General features: G+C 36.5%; 1 protein-coding gene across 2 annotated transcripts in view; it reads right to left on the minus strand.

Annotated features, from left to right (window-relative positions):
* LOC118267248 (uncharacterized) overlaps positions 1-18,351 on the minus strand; it is a 38,788-nt gene that overhangs the window by 18,331 nt on the left and 2,106 nt on the right. For both annotated transcript variants that reach the window (XM_035581137.2, XM_035581136.2), the window contains exon 2: positions 1,782-1,932. In XM_035581137.2, coding sequence (XP_035437030.1) covers positions 1,782-1,932 — 151 coding nt within the window. The remainder of the gene's footprint in view (positions 1-1,781; positions 1,933-18,351) is intronic.

Genomic DNA, 18,351 nt, shown 5'->3' on the forward strand with positions numbered 1-18,351 from the left:
GTTAATCTTAGTATGAGTTTGGTTTACGTTTAAAGTAATCGAAACGTAAGCGTGTTCAGCGCTTTGATTGGCCGACTCCAATAAACCAACTAATCAGAGCGCTGAACGCCATCTCGTTTCGATAACTTTAATTAAACATATACTAAGGCAAACTCATACTAAGGGAACTGATCACTGTTCGTAGTAACGTAACATTATCGACTAAGGAACCGTTGCTTGCAGTGTCCACATGATCCAGTTCTCGATTTGGTCCTATACTTTTGTGGCAAAGAAAGTGAGACGAGCGTGGGATTGTAGGTTGTAGTACTATCACAATAAAATATCTTTGATACTTTACGATAGCCCGTACAATTCGCATCCAATCCGACCAATGTGAAGTCCGTATCGCCGACTGCTTTTGGCGAGTCCAAATTGGATGACTCTAGATAGATACAATCTAGACAGAATGGAATGTTACTATTATATTTTATTACGAATAGACTCATCGGCACGAATGGCACGATGAAGAATGTAATGAATTTAATGATTATTGGTCTTCTATGAAAATTTTGACAGTTAACCAAAATGCAGTGAAAGCAAGGTGTCTATTAACATGTATATTAAACTATGTCTAATATTAAATTTTAAGTGTGGGAGAGGCATGCTTCTGGCTGCAATGGCTGGAACGGAGTGATACCACGACCTTACAGAAAACCAACGTGAAACAACGTTGTGTGTCGTAGCGTAAGTAACCTTTCCAATTCCCTATTCCCTAACGACCCTTAAATTCCTAACACCCAAAAAGGCCGGCAACGCACGCCTCTGGTGTTTCGGGTGTCCATGGGCGGCAGCGATTGCTTGCCATCAGGTGATTCGTCTGCTCGTTTACCGGCTTATAACATAGAAAAAGAAAAACCTTTTTGGCCAGACTAAACTGGAGAATCCATAAAACCACTCAACAATAACGAGTTACGTGTTAAATGAACGCGAGAAATAAATACTACAATTGTACGTTATTTATTATAAGAGAAAACAAAATGAATGGTGGATATTAACAGTTAGCAATATAATAAACTGGACCACTATTAGCACTATTGGCACCAGTTATTTACAAAAAACAATTTGCTGAAGAAAGCGAAATTGAATTCGATGATTCAGAAGATAATTTTAATGTCCTATGATGAAAACTGTCATTACCTGATAGCTATTGAACACTTAAGTGAAAGTAATTTGTTACACTGACCACAGAATATACCACACGAGAGTGATTAGATATTACCTATGAGAGGTGAAAACCGCGAGCCAAAGTGCGTCAATTATAGAGTGCGTGCTAGGAAAAAGGATAATAAACCAATTCATACGTGCAATGTTTTACTGCTATACGGAAGATGTTTGATTTATAAGCATACCTATAGTTATGTTTAACTGTTTTAAAGTATCTTTAATTATAAATAATCGGTTACCTAGAAGGTTGAGAAAATCAACGAACATAGACATGTCATGACATCGTATAGAACATAATGAGAATTGAGAAGAACTAGATTACACTTCTCATTATCTTTATCTATAGTAGGTAGCTTTAGATCGGTGAAATATGATTATAATCGATTCTCATTTCTCCCTTGATTCCTTACATTTGTCTATTCTTATTAACCCTTATTCTTTCTAAACGTTTTCATCGTCGGAAAACATTAAATATAAAAATATTGTTGTACTATTTTTACCAACATAATAATAATTCTGCCCAGGACAGCAAAACCGACAGATAATAAACTGTGGTTAAAAATAAAAGCGTTACTTACATTCAAGACAGGTAGAGTTGTCAGCCTGTGCAAAGTAAGGTTGACATGCGCATACGCCTCTTTCACAGTGTGAGTTGGGGACGCCACAGTCGCTTTTAGCTTTGCAACGAGCGCCTAAGTACGATGATGCCCTGTTGTCTGCTTGCACTATCTGAAACAGAAAGTGAGATATTTTAGAATTATATTCTATGAGTCTTTTCCTAGCATTTTTAAGCTTAGGCTAGTCTTTACCAAATTGTTAAGTGTGAGAACGATTACCATTCAATTAGTGGTTCTCAAGCTTTCAGTTTCTGGTTTTAGTCTCTGAGTATCTCATCCTAATTTATGACTTCACGCAAAAGTGTGAAGGCAGGATCTTTTATCCATTTAATTAATGTAAATAGGATCAAAATGAAAGAAACACAAACCTATATGGAGCAATAAAGTCACCTGGCACTATAATGAAAAATTATGCACTGTCGTAAAAAGTTATGGCTTTTACAGCTATAGTAAGTAGTTTGCTGCGAATTTACTTTAGATTTGCATATATAGGGAGGTACCCTTCGCTATGATTTACAATGATCATAATAGCGCAGGCGTATTAATCACGTCAAGTGTTCGCAGCATTTCCAAGAAAGCTCCTCATCCCGCACAACCTGCTAAGTATTTCGTGGTTTTGTGCTATTTTTAAATTTCACGCTGGATATTTTTACTGGTTACAAAGGGCAATGTGCTTGTGTTGACTCGCAAGTCGACCTTGGCAAAGAAACATACTTCATAGTCAGCACGTATGCAATGCACTAATGCGTGAACAAACGAATGCGTTTTAGGAGCGGATTACGATCCGTTCCACTTTGTTTGTGTATTATGTCATTGTTGCAAATTGCTATGACATTCCTAGTTGTAACATTGTCTTCGCTTATATGAGGATGTCCGCTCCGCCCACAGCGGCCATACATCATCCGCGATACATCTGACAAGAAATAATTGCGAATCCCATTTTACAAATGAGAACGAACTATTTTCGTTATTCCAGCTATGAGTACATCCAGTAGAAGTCTAACGTCATTGTCAAAAATTAAATATGTTACTGGAATGTTGTTACGATACGATGTAATATCGACCGAAATTAAAATTTTATGAAACGTTTCGAAATCGTTGCATTACTTATTCAGGCATCGGAACATGAAATTATACAGAAAGGAAGAAGGGTCCGATCCTACGTCGGTATTTAGGTACCAAACTTACTACATAATTCATGAGAAAAACGTTTTGTGGAGCTATCTCACTGGGATATGGAAAAAACGAATCACTTATGTACACAGATTACAAATGTTTGGCAGTTACAAATAGCGTATAATAGAGTAGTTTGCTGTTTTCGGCAAATAATATTTAAAGGTGGGAGTGTAGGTGAATGAAGGTAGGATTCTAAAATGGATGTAGGCAGATTGTGTAGATAGTTAAAGTGTCTACTTCTTTCTCTCAAACTCAACTTGAATGGCGATGACACCACAGTTAATGTTATGCATCCTCTTTCTGTTAATTGGCAATTACCCCTACGACCACATGTGAATCTTTCGCCTGTATTTACGTACTTTTCTACAGTCTAAGATAAGATAAAAATACAAAAAATAAATGAAGTCACCGTCGTATCTGCAATTGCAATTCCTCGTAGAGCCGTCAATGGTCCGAATCGATTTAATGGTTTCAGTCTCGTTAAGAATTAAAACATTTTATTTTCTCTCTTTACCGACGGATACGTATCTAGTGTTTTGTATAGTGCAATGATTTAGTGACCCAATTCCTGTGGAGCCAAATTTGCTTTAACCAGATTTTTTGTTTAGGAAAGCATTGTTAGAGGCCAAACGAGTACACACAAAAACGCGTCCGTTACCGTAGCTATCATGCGGGTTGCGGTTGCTTCGATTGTGTGTAATGCTAACAATTATCCGACGAAACTTATTTAGCCGTGTGATTTGGTTTCGCCGCGTCGTTGGCGCGTAAATGACCCGCGCACGAACCCAGCTCTCTCATCAATTTCCTAGTAAATCACTAACCACCCATAGGTCTATACTTAGTTCAATACCCACAGTTCGTGCAAGTTGTGAGTTAATTTCGGTTTCTCTATTATCAAGTAAACTCCATTGTATACCACGGAAGTCTAAAAACGGTAATGATCTAGAAACTTACCTTTCTAATGCAAAAAAGTTATTGGTGTAAAGCAAATAACTCGTTTATCTGCGAATATAGCGACACTAACGAGTCGAGTGTCACGATTAGAATCAGGTGAAAGATAACTTTCATTCCTTTGATGGCTGTAATGATGTTTGAATGGCATTTGATCACTCTTTAACACTCCATTAATAATAATGACATTATAATAAAATAAGTTTCTCTGTTATTTACTTACTAATGTTATTCAAAAGCATCGAGTTTTCTCTGCAGCAAAACGCGAGGCTGTTGCAGCGATCTCTATCGCTCCATTACCGTTGGTACCGTGACGTGTAATTGCATGACGTGACATAACAGTGCATAATTAATTGTTTTAATAACCCACCCTTCTACTTACTAAGATTTTTATCTACAAACCAAATGAAATGTGAGTAGTAGTTTTAATGGAGTAAATCGTGGTAATCACGGCGTATTCATGAGAGCGTAACGTTATACTGCGATTACTATGGTACTTAGTACTATATTGTTGTAGCAACTCGTGTTGTCTCGTATTAAAATGCTCAGTTTTTACAGCAATTAGTTGCATATGAAAATGATGACGTTGAACTCGTAAGAAGCTAACTGTATTACCTTGAGAAAGTCTATATGAAAAGCACTTCACACATCGGGACACGACAAGAATATATTGAGGATGGATGGTAATAAATATATAAGCTTTTACGGACCTTCACCGCAAATGTATTATGCAGTAGTCACCTGCACCTTATATGGGAATGGATTACGGACGAAGAATGACGACCACGTGAACATGTTATTTGTCATTGGAATTTTATAGCTGTTTTTAACGTTGTTCGCGCTCGCGTTTTTAAGGCCAGTCGCCAAACACGATTAGAGCAATAAAAGTCAGAAAAACAGTCACTTGTTTGCGAACGGACAATTTACGAGCGTAAATAATTTACGACAAACTAATTGCGAAAGCATTAAATAAAATAATTAACAAGACAGTTTCGTTGCCGCCTCTTCCGAGGAATAACAGTAGAAAATAACATATTATCAAGGCATTAAGGATTACTTTGGATCACATGTATTATAACATTGCGGAATATATAAGTATAAAACGACTTCCTCAATTTGCGTATTATTTCCTCTCTCTAAAAAAGATATTAAAAAATCCATAAGATTTGCAATTTCCATGCGGATGGATGGTTACTTATTACAAGTCAATGTTACATTTTGTTACGAAGGTAATGTAATGGGATAAGGACACATGGCTTCCTTGATGGGGGTATAAAGTGGAGCCCTAATGAGAGGTCCATTGATGGCCGTTTTTACTGCAACCAAGATGATTGTGTGGTCTACATCATTATTATGTATGCATCATCTCAAATTTTTTGATGTAACAATGAAAGTGAGCGTTGGAACAGCAGCCATGGTAATTTATAAACCGGTTGATAAGAGCTTATTTTATGGCAGCTTTTACGTAGGTCGTTGATATGTTTACTAATTGGTTATGTGTTTGTTTATAGATTAGGAAATTGACAGCCTTACTAAAAAATACTTTAAGAAAATACAACTGAATATTGTTTCTAAATATTTGGTCTTCTCTTTCTTGCTAGACATTTCTAGGTTCAAAAGAACCAACCTAAGACCTCTTGAAGCACTCAAGTTTGTATTAAGAGTCAACGTTGAAACGACTCATAAAATGGAAATGGATCGTATAGTAAAATCGTAGGCAAACGTCGAAGAATGAGATAAACCAGCAACAAAATATATATCAGATGGGCAAACCCCACATACCACTAAATCTATTCTGAGTGGTAACATTAGAGAAAAACAAAACAACGCGTTTTACGATGTGGTATAACAATACAAGATGCAGTGCTCGTCCAATGTGAACAATAGACTCCGACTAAGTGCCAACCGCATGAGAATATTGCACGCTGCGGTCACCTCGGTTATCAAGCAACTTTACGCACAAAAAATAATAAAAACGTAACTACGTGAATTCCATATAATGTTGAAGAAGTCGAGACGACTGACACCGATTGTTCTTGGTTGAAGAGGCTAAAAGAATATTTTTAAGTAGTTGAAGGGGCTAAAATAATTGCTGCGGATAGAAAACTTGAACACAATCGTGGCGATTAACATGTTAAGGCAGTCTTAGTAGCAGATATAGATCAACATCTGCTTCATCCCCATGGATATGGATATATGTAATAAAAAAAATGTACTGAAAATGATATGGTTACCGTTTTACGTTTGTCTACCTCTATCTCTATACTGCCGTACAACTAACGTCTCAAATTTGTAGCAGCTGTCTAAATAAAATAAAAATTGCTGTTTACATGGCTTATTAATATTATAATTTCACAAAACTATGTAGAATTCTGTCATCCAAATAATTTGGTAGAGCAAAAATTAGCATACGTAAGACATTTAAAAGAAATAAATGGCAGTGGTATTCATAATAACTGTGCTACAGGTCACATCAAGTTGATTTACATAGGATATTACAAAGGAGGCATTAATATTCACAGGCAAGTTAAGCAAAACAGTTAAATAACAGTATTAAGACGACAAAATTGGCTTATAAGAAAATTATGTTAATTCAAAGAACAAGTTCCATTGCGGAAATATCCAATGGAATTGATATTCTGTCACGCGAGGCATAAGAAATGTGCAGTATCTATGAGCAATGCACTGCCTGCCAATCAAGGCTCATTCTACAATCGCTTACGTATTCCAAGGCAGTGTAGACGCACACCGATTACCGAGTAGCTTCTAACGACTTAAGAAATATGAAATGTATGACGATTGTTTAAAACTCGATTCCTCTTACTCCATCAATGTACCGGAAGGTAACGTGCGAGCTGTAGGCAGTAGGCATGTAGAAAGAAACAAACTTATGCACACCCGCGTTGATTTACTGATGTTAAACACGCGCCTAATGAATTTCTTTACATGGAAGGGGAATCAAAATGGGCATTTCTACGTTCGAAACTTGTAATGTGCCCTCGTAAAACGTAAAGCTCTCTTTGTCACGAAAATATTCAGGTGATATTATAGTAACCCATAAAAAACTTTAAAAATTAAGGCTACTCAGGAAATGATTATATTTTGATAAGAAATTGTGTCTAAATATTTTTAAAGTACATAAAATGATTTACAGCTTGACCCTTCACTATTTTATAAGCTCGTAAATCAATAACAAATAATTGCTACAAGGAAGTTTAAAGCCGGTCAGAATAATTTATTGCAGACACTTGGTAATGGAGTGCATGTATTATATTGTGCGAGAGGTGGACAATTTGATCCCGGCTATGTAAAGGTGAGCCGCGGTCTCTTTGACCAGCATCGCTGCGGTGACACTAGACCGCGCCGACATACGCTTGCGCGCGCGCAGCAGCTTCTACTTCCCATGCGCGAGTGAACTTGCGCGACGTGTAGTGGTCGATGACCGGGCACGCGCGCCCTCGCGCTACGATCCAAGTCAATGGGCACAGCATCTATGACGTCTCTATTTATAATGCACTGATATCTGATCAGTCCTCGGATAAAGTATTATCCATTGTTCATGACATGCCGGAGATAATCCGTCCAGCAAACATGATTACAAGCAATTGTAAGCACCTTATCACTGATAGGAAGCTATTGATGGTCTGCACGTATTGCTTCATCATTTTGCGGATCACGTTTCGGTGCGATATTTTTTGTGTCGTGATTGGAGTCTTTATAAATATGTGATCTAATCAATTACGTATCTAAGTTGTTTTATTGTTCGATAGGGACCTTTTGAAAATGTACATTTCTATGTCAAAGTTGAACCGTTAAGTAGTTCAGTTCACGCGCGGTTGACTTCACGATTTTGCCAAACTCAACAATGGAAATTGTATCACAGATATTATGAACTCTATTACTCGTAAATACTTTCTTTCTACGAAAAGAGCTCTCCACTTTTATAGTTGGCTTGGGTATTGAGTTGCATACAAAAAAACTTGGAACTTTTATCTTTTGCAGATTGTTCTTAATACCTGTATTGTTACAATTTTCAATGACTAAATCTGCTTTTATGAAACTTCAGTAGTACCGTAACGTAAAGTCCCCACTGAGAAGCCTTAAATAAATAAACAATAAATAAATATTTTTTCTATGTTTGCACCTTGTGCGATTGTGTCTTTATTTTTTCCTCGTTTGAACTCATTCATTGTTTCTGCAATTCATTCTAAGCCAATAGCTACTTAATAATGAACCCACTGGAATAATGCCAAGATCAGCAGATTTCTCCTGAATCTTTCAATTCACTAGGATGAATATCATTCCTCCAGAAATTAAGGTATTCTAACTTTCCTGTTATTGCTTGATTCATTGCCTATGGACAGATGCGTAGAAATACATATTAACTTACTAACTAACATTACATACTTATATTATAATAACAATACTTTTCCTGCAATCGAGTAAAAACCAAAACATATTTTAAAAAGCGCTTACAATGTCAAAGAATCCTTGTTCAGCGATAAAACGTTTATAAATAAGAGATGACGAAGTTTGAAATAGAATTGAGATGACTTTATTGGTTTGCAATATTGGCATTTCCCTGGAGGGCGCACCCTCCCTTGCTCCGTCTAGACTACTGAGTGGGATCAACTTATTTTAAACATCTGCAAATAGAACGGGCTCTTGTAAACAAGTTTTCTTCAATAGCACGAAAACGTTGTTAGCTTTCGCCGTCCCTTAAGATGGAAACAATATTGGAAAGGGAAACTAGTGAAAAAATAAACAAAGAAATTGTATGCGAAACTAATGAGGCGGTAAAGAAGTGAGCATACCTAGTGTAATCGGTTACGGTCAGTTATAGGGAATTCAATATGTGAGTAATCTTTATAATTGATCGTGTCAATACCGAGTAAAGTCGATGGGCCGTGTAATGTGTAACAAGATGCTGGCCAGTTTTTCATACTTGGCTCGCGTCATCGCGTGCTCCGCGCATACTGGAGCAGGTCATATTTTGCATTCATAATTGTTGTGAACTTTATACATATTGGGACCAGTAACAGTACAAATCAATTAGACAGAATATTCTCATAAACTACTCATGTGGAAGATCTTAATGACTTACATTTTAAAAACAAATTGCGAGATATGTCTACTTGTCTGGGCGTCACGCGAATCGTACAAAATGCAAATCAATGCAATTAACATGTCAGCAACAATACTGAGTTAGAGAAATGATGTTACATAGTTTTTAATTACATAGAGGAGAACATGTGTATAATTTTACATGGCGAGAAAGTGCACTGTAATAGCACTTACAATTTATTTAATTTAACATGACGTGTGATTGGAAATGGAAACATTTTAATAGCGTTTGCTCTCACCCCTGCAGAATGCGGTTGAAAACCTAATCTTCGTTCCCCGGTCCGTGCGGCGATCTGATGCGAGTCTATAATTGGGTATTAGCGTTAATACCTCTATATTACGAGTGCCCAGCTTTTATACTGCAGCCTGCAGTATCTTCTCGATGTCGTACTTATTTATTTACAGGACGTTGTAATTAATTTACCTAAGATATTTGTGTTAATAGCGTAATACCTGCGTAGCACCTACCTATCTACAGTTTAACTTCGCATATATGCGAGCCAGCTGGGGAATCAGGTTCGTAATGGTGTCCGTAGGTGATGAACTAGCAACCTGTACTACCGCTACTTGAACTATTGTGAGAGACTTGATCGGGCGAATAAAATCAAAATGACCGAACTAAACTCCTGGACTCCGGAATGTACATTTACACACGATTTGATACATAGCACGTTGTCGACGTGAACTTGACATAATCAAAATATTAACGAGGACGAAACTAGTTTCAATTAATTTGTGAGTGGACCGCATAGGGTAGGGTGTATCAATTGTTGTATGCGGCCGCGTGCCCAGCGCCGGATTACAAATATTATAGAAACGCCGTAATTCGGACAGTGATTTATAGAGCGGGGGTGTGCCACCCTCCGAAGGGCAGCGTTCACCGCGATCGCAAACAACATTGATTTCTGGAAACGAGACAAGTTTGAGTTGTGTCAGCGAGTTCTCGCACATTGTCATTATGTAACGGGAGACCGCAGCACCGCAAAATCTTTTCCTAGACATCTCTGATGATTGTTTAATAGATCCTGAATGTAAAGTAACCCCAACTCCCACAAACTTGTTCCAGTTTGATCGTCATAAATGTGTGTTTTATCCGATTTTCCACCTACATACCTACAAACATGTTACACTTTCAAAGTGACCGTATAAAGTAAATAACCCCGGTGAAGCCTGTCAGACGTACATTACATGTCCGTTTATTTTATGGCGATCACGATAAGAGCTGGGCAAAAGTTTTCTTTTTATGGCAAGTACAAATGTCAGTTGATATTTCTCTTTGAAGTTTGTTAAGAGTGCGAGTTCTGTTCATCCATAACAATAACGGTTTGAGCAGCAATGCGCATGAGCAACCGCTAAATTTTTTGCGTTGTTCTTTGTTAGAAGTAACTGTGTTAATTAATTACAATTATCCTGATTAGAGTTATTAGTGATGGAGGTAAGTGGGTCGTGTATCATGTGTCAGTGGTTGTCGGCTCGTGGTCGGCCGACGTCCGCGACAACTTTTTGTACGTCTGCACTGACACCGGCTGTCATCGGTGTAATGGTTACTTAATTGAATTAAACACTCATATCACAAAAACTAATAACTGTGCGAATAAACATTTTAAGTGTTGTGTTTTTTATCTTATTTACAGTTAATAAATGAGCTAGTTTTATCTAGGAAGTTAATCAATTTAGAGATCCGTGCATGTGAGGCTTTCGATTATAAACGGTTGGTTCGGCTGATTTACCAGAAGCCTATTCTACTTTTTCTAGAAGGCGTATCTAAATCGAGTTTAATTCGCAATCAAACACTTCAGTCGATTTGTTTATTGTTTTCTTTGCTGAGAATGAACTATAGCGGAATTTTAACCTAGTTGTAAAGTTAGATAAATTCTCTGATATTTCGCAGAAGAATTTTTCTACCTAGATTCAAAATTTTTAATATGATCCTAAAACTTTTGTAGCGATTTAAATTGCATTTTCAAATGCAGTCTGATTGTTGACAACACAATAGAGAAATGGGGAATGTGATAGAAACTTTCGCAATTTGAATAGTCTTTTGAACAAACAAACTGTAATTGGACAAGTACCCACATTCGCGAATGGAAAACTTTTTGTTATCGTCTTGCTACGAACAGTGGCATTCTTGTGGAGAATACTTAAGTAGATAATATATTAACTTTGGTTTTCTTAATAAAATAGAGAATAGAGAGAAAATTAAGGTTTTACTTTATGTACAGTTTTGTTATTAACTTTCGCTGTCTAATAATTATTTATTTATTTCGCTTTTCATTTCAGTTTAACTTTTATGTGCATAGGTTAGTTTTATTCAACTTTAGAGAAAACTTTATTATTCAATTACTTCAACTTAACGGTTTTCTGGGGGTTTTAAAGAAAGAAAAACCCGTTTATTACGCCATGACACACACAAAAGAAATCAGTAGATAATATTTTAAAATCAGAAAACTTATATTTTTCGTGCCTGTTTATTTAACGGGACTATTTTCACATTTATACCTAAAGGTACTCCTTCTAAAACCTTCTGATAGACTTTTGAAAGCAGGTTCCATGCCTAGAGGCTACTGTACTTATATGGATCGATAGGGCGCAGGGTTATAGGCATTGCGACCTGGCTAGAGTGGCCATTGACGGCAGCTACACGCAACGGTACTAGTCACCATAGGTAATCGCCACTATTCAATCCATATACATTCCCATGTGTGTGAAATTGCCACTTAAATGCATAGGTGTTAGGGTTTAAAATGGTATTTGTTTGTTTTTGTACAGAAAATGCTTAAGTGTGTAGGTAAGTAATGATGTTGTGTTAGAGTCTTTGTGCAAAAGTTGAAAACGGCTGGACCAAATCGAATAAAAATATATATTTTAAAAGATAAACTAATTTAATAGAAAAAATAAAATTTTATGAGAAGAATATAGAACGAAAACAACCGTATGAGATCGAAGATTAAATCTAACATACACATACAAAAATCAATTGCTGTTCGTTAGTCTCGGTAAAACTGGAGAACAGCTGGACTGATTTGCCAAATTTTTGGTCTTGAATTATTTGCAAAAGGCCAGGGAAAGTTAAAAGGTGAGAAGAAATATGTTTGAGGCGGTATGAAGTTTGCCGGGTCAGCTAGTTTAAAAAATAAAAATTTTCAGTAGAAAGCAAAACACAGGCAGGTAATTTCCGCAAACAAATCAGAGCTCACAAAATATTTGACCGCTCCAGTTTCTTATACATCTTGTTAACTGTATCTAGTAAAGTGATAATAACGATTCCATTAGCAAAATACCGCCTCGAGGTGGCTTTAGGAAAGGATTTGCGTTTAGGTGCCTCGTTAGGGAAAATGCTTGGGGTCACAATTAGCGCAAATTGTTTTACACGATAGATACATACATACATACATGCATACATGTGTATATTGTGTATGCATACGGCATTAATTGAAGATTGTCTCATTTTTCTTTAATATCTTTAATATAATTAAATCTTAGGTGGCTAGGTACTTTTTTATGCTTTTTGTTAAAATTATCATTCTTATTACGATTTTCTCCTGTGTCGTGTGTGGGTGCGTTTACAATCATACAAGTTCACATACAAATGACCCCCAGACCCGGAACAACAATTTGTGGATTATACAAAAAGATTTTCCGTGCGAATCCGCTATACGTTGGGCGCCTGCTTGCCTAGCCAGCGCACCAACTGTGCAGTCATAGTCATAGTCATAGGCACCCTTTTTATATATTTTATAGCCAGGTACATATATGTTAATTACTTAGGTACTGTTACTTAGGTAACTAGGCGCTAGGTAATAAACTTCGAACTACCGGTCTTAATAATGTTGACTTTTAATCTGAAGTTAGTATCAAAATCCTGCTATAAGTGGCCATAATATCTAATATTTATTAGGTTATTAGTAAAAACCTTTTATGCAAAATTAGTTTTGTATGCTTTGTTTTCTCTTTTACGTCGTCACGAAAAGATTTCTATACGGTCCGATTTTTGTGTTTTAAGAGTGATGAGACACCCCTTTTTTCTTTGGCTACGAAGACGAAACCAAGGCCAGCGGGGCTCCGGCTCAAAAAGCAGGAGTAGGAACGGGGTGGTTTTTAGTCAGTAAGAGTCTGACACTCCCTCTCGCCCAAGGTGAGAAGTAACTGGATGATTTTCTAATAATTAATAAGTATATCAAGTAAAATATAGCAGTTAATATTTTAAATCACTTCTAATTAAATAAACAAATACAAGCAAAAACCGTCATATCTTAAACCGAGCTGTTCAAACATTGAACAAGTTTGATGGAGCGAGACTGAACGGATTAGTGTTACGTTACAAGACTGACAAGATAACATCTACACTAGTTTAGATTATTAACATAATGAAGAGACGTGAGCATACATGAAGTTAATACAAGCCCCGCGGTTCTGTCTGTCTGGGTTGATATTTGTTCTTATACTTGAATATGACGAAGCAATAAAGGGAGTTGATAATGCTAATTCGTATTCCAACCATATTTAACTGTAAATAAGTACTGATGATGATGAATCATTATAGAACTCTAGAAAAATGAAGTATGAAAAGGGATAAATGTTAACATGAAATTTTCGGCTTTGCTTGCCCTTAGAAATGCTTCTAAGTCATCTCTTAGGGACCAAGGACTTATCGAAGTAATTTCAATGTAAATATGTACATAAGTATTATAATAAGTTTATGCCTATCTGCAATGCTGATGAAAAATATGTTTCCGAATTACCTGCGGACCTGGTTTTGTGTCTTATTAAGCAAGTAAGACCCATTTCTATTATCCATTTGCTACCTAATGGATAATAAAAATGGGTTTAGACATGTGAACCTTCATAAAATACTAAAGGAATTGCACGTTCGCTCTCCCTTTCCAAATTACCTATATTTAGACATAAATTGTAAGTAGTAATTTTTGCTTCCCGTATAGGTTCCATTAGAAAGGCTTTTCTCGCCTTCATTTCTAACTCTTAGATATAGTCTACTTTCTAATAAGAAGTGAAATATAAATACAGGGTAGCGACCAGTCCTTATTGGATAGAAAATTGTTAAAGCCTAAGAAAATCAATTTTAAAACCGATAACTTTTACAGATAGATGTATAATTACAAGTTATTTACAACCTTTGACGACTCTTTGTTACACGTCTTAGTTTAAAACTTATTAGCATATTAATTTTTATTGCCTATAGAAAGAGAAAAGATAAAAGTAAAAGTATAGAGGATATAGTAAATTTTACTGCAAGTCAAAATTGCCACATAGGTAAGGAAGTTAATATAATAAAAACAAATAGATACGTCACAATTTCACTTATTATAACCAAAGAATTGTCGTAATTACACGTTGTTCCTGGCAGCCACATGCGACACTGTCATACGGACACTTTTAATTTCCGTTAACGATTTAAAAATCTTTCTTTTTAGAAAACCAAATACCAAAAGCCTAACTGATTACTCAATTGTACGATAAATGTCGCGAGATCTCCTCTACGGAAACAATAACGCAATCAATAAGAGTTTCCTACATGGTCCACAGGCTGCACCGAGATGTTGACAATAAGTGTGCGATTAGCTCACCAATGTGGACAATAACAGTGGAGGCCGCGTCTAAGCAAGTGTAAGACGCCCAGCTAGGTGGAGTGATCCGAAGCTGCGGACAACGTAAAAGGTTACCAGGACTTCGGCTCAAAGTAGGAGAAGGAATGGGGTGGTTTTTAGTCAGTGATAGTCTGATACTCCCTCCCGCGTCACCCAAGGCGGGAGAAGTCATTGGATGATTTTCCCTCTCAAAAAAAGCTAAGTGGAGTGACTGACAGCGGAAAGCTAAAGATCGAACTCAGTGGCGTGTTATTGGAGAGGCATATGTCCGGCAGTGGACGAAAACAGGGTGAATGGGATGATGATATGATCCACTAAGCATTTGTGATGCCTCTGGTATTGCAGTTGTAATTAGACTACGGAGACCGCTTACCACAAGGCAGGCAGTAAGCTTTATTGCTACCAATAGTTCCAATTATAGAAAAACCAACTCCAATCGTAATCCTGCTTTAAAAATAAAAATAAAGAAATTATAATGACTACACGAGTAAATCAATAAAACAAACGAATGGTCTGGTTATAAAAATCCTTATAATCCAATTAAAATCTATTTCAGTATCTGAGATACTGAGATTTCCAACTTAATAAGCTTAGTACGATTCAAAGAAAACTATTTATAGGCCACAAAGGGTTCAATGGTTGAACAAAATCAGTCCTAGGTACTTAGGTACCTACATCGATGGATTGCATTATTCATTGTCGCTCAACGCAAATCGCTTGCATTTAGATATGGAACTATTGTGTATGCACACACAAGCAGTAAAACTTGAATTTCCATCAACATCAGAATCCTTGATGCCTATAAGGACATGTTTAGTCATTGTGCCCTCTAAATTGTGTGATGAGATCAAATTTTATTTCTAAAAGTTAAAGCGAAATCATTTATTTCCATTACAACCATTAAAGGCACTTTTGAAAATCAAGAATGCATTAACTGTCACTGTCAAGAGATGTAAACCACTATGAAGATGACTAAGCAAGAAATTAAAAACTTTAATTCCTATTTCATCTGCTGCTATTAACTTATTTAAGGTGTTCACGCGTCAGTGATATCCTGTTACTTATGCCCTAGAATATAATGTGTGGTTGTATTTCTTACTTATGACTCAACGGGGCTGGTATGTTCTAAGAATAAAAGCCCCTAAAATAAAAGATTTTATTATTAGATACGTTGATTTATGGTGGCTAAAGCTAAAAGGATTTATTTAAAGAGCAATCAATGAGTATCTACACAATATTCACAACATGATAAAACAAATCTGGAAATATGATCCCACGAAATTAAAATAACTTGTTCAACGGTGTATAGCAAACCAATTTCTCAATTTTCTACCAGAGTATGGTAGTGAACACGAAAAACCCATTCGATAATTGCTTGATCAATACAAGAACGCAAACAGTTAAATCGACGCATGTAAAACTCAACTTTATTTACTAGGAGAGTGTGCATTAAGTGGCATTCTACAAATATTTGTTTTTGTACGATGAAATCTTGTATGCAGTGTACTTAGTGAGTATATATTTAAGAATAAATAAAAAGTTCCTAGAATACATGTATTGCAGCTATTGCAGGAAAGCCATGCCACGACCGGAGTGATAGGTACCACGGCCTCACAGAAAACCGACGTGAAACAACGCTTACGTTGTATGAGTGAGGTTACTGGAGGCCCAATTATACCCCTTCTCAATGAGAAATTGAGACCCTTAAAATCCTATTCCCCAAAACCGGCCAGCAACGCACTTGTAACGCCTCTGGTGTTTCGGGTGTCTATCGGCTGCAATTGCTTACCATCAGGTGATCCGTTTGCTCGTTTATCCGCTTACACCATAAAAAAGTATCTTCGCAGTTTTATATCTCCAAAGCTATCTAATCGAGTAAGACGCTATCAAACCATCGTAAATTGGCTAAAGGTTTGAAAAAAATCCAATTTAAATCGATGTGAAAAAAAGAATTCTATTATGCAACTATAATTGGTTTAGGTCGTTGACTTGCAGACGTGGGTGTACACATATGACATGATATGTTTTTTCCTTTAATTATTTTTTTTCGCAATCACTTTCTCACTTGCTTTTTATGCGAGACCACGAGGCGCTTTGAATTGCTTAATATGTTTTGTTACGCATGAGTAGCGGACTAGGAAAAAAAGAATCTACTTAATGAAGTAATTTCAAAAATGTGGAACATGAAGGCACGTTCGCATTCATTGAATTACAGACGCTTTGCGAGTGTTTATTAATCGTACATCGACATAGTCAGATGGTTACTACACTACAGACCGAAACTGTATTCAAATAAAATACTATGTAGTAGACCATCTCAATGTCTGGGCACGTCTTATCTAATCTATTTTACGCGAAGTTAAGTATACGTATTAAGAACAGATTGGAGGGTTGTTCAATAGTCCAAAAACTTCTTGGAGTTCTTTACAGAAACCCTTGCAAGAAAAGAAATTGATTTCAGAAGATAGTGGATAATGGAAGACTAATAAAATTTGCAAACGAACAATTTGCTAACAGGTATTCCTTAACTAAAACCATTTAATAAAAATCAAATTAAATCGTAACTAGGAATGTCAGAGTGCAAAGGAAACAAACAAGTTGTGCGCAATAAAGTTTATGACCGTCCTTATGGTGGTTACGTTTTGGCTGAGGTTTCATTGCATCGACAATGGGAGTCGCAATAAAAACAGTGCGCGCGGTAATTGACTACCCTCCGCTCCCGGCGTTCCCTAATTGCATAGCCGGAGACGATTCCCACGCGCGCCAATGAAGATCAGACACCGAACGTGGATACGACCGTCGTTATGTAACTTTAATCAAAATTCTGTGAATCCCAGCAGGGGGACCCGCTATTAATACTTAAGTAGAACACGTAACAATGATCTCTTAGTAAATTAATACCTTTGTTGACGGCGGTACTTGGCGCTTGGCGCTTGCAACAGGGATTCATTTAACTCAAGTCTTACCTTGCTTACATAGTCGAAAAACAAAATGTATGTGCAATTTTTATGCAAAGACTAGAATCATAATTTCAACCTAATTTCGCTTACTGTTAGACAGGCCCAAAACGCTACGCTTCATGGTCCTTCGTAATGAGTCTAACTGTTACTTTTATACATGTTTAAAACTGAATATGGAATGACAAATGTTGTACAAAGTAAGAACAAGTGTAGTATGTAGTTAGAGATAATAAGTAGATATCTAAATAGTGCGTGTGTAACAAGAGGCAGTAAAACAAATTATCCCGGAAGGTATAAAAGTCATAATAAATTACAATAGACCATCACTGCACTGTACCTACTTAAAAGATAAGTGAATCTCCCCTAGTATTACCGCTTGGTAAACTACTGAAAATCAATGGCAGGTACATTTCTTTTGACCATGTCCGTGAAGCAATTTAGTGTCATAAAAATAAATGCAATGGTTACTGACTCGGATATCCCTTACATCATCGAGATATGGAAACATTGTACCCATGTAACGTCTGTTAAAGTGTTAGATTCTTGCAAAAAAAGCATTAGAAATGCATAGGTAGAGAAAGGTACTTAGAAGATAGGTCGTTTAAAAACAAATAATATTTTCTGACTTCGATAAAAGTAGCGGTAGAGCCAATTAGGTTGGTACTCTAATTTTCTTTTTTTTGCCTATGGAGTTAGGATTTAGGACGGTTAATC

The sequence above is a fragment of the Spodoptera frugiperda genome, chromosome 23 (genome assembly GCF_023101765.2).
Source record: "Spodoptera frugiperda isolate SF20-4 chromosome 23, AGI-APGP_CSIRO_Sfru_2.0, whole genome shotgun sequence".
Taxonomy (NCBI): domain Eukaryota; kingdom Metazoa; phylum Arthropoda; class Insecta; order Lepidoptera; family Noctuidae; genus Spodoptera; species Spodoptera frugiperda.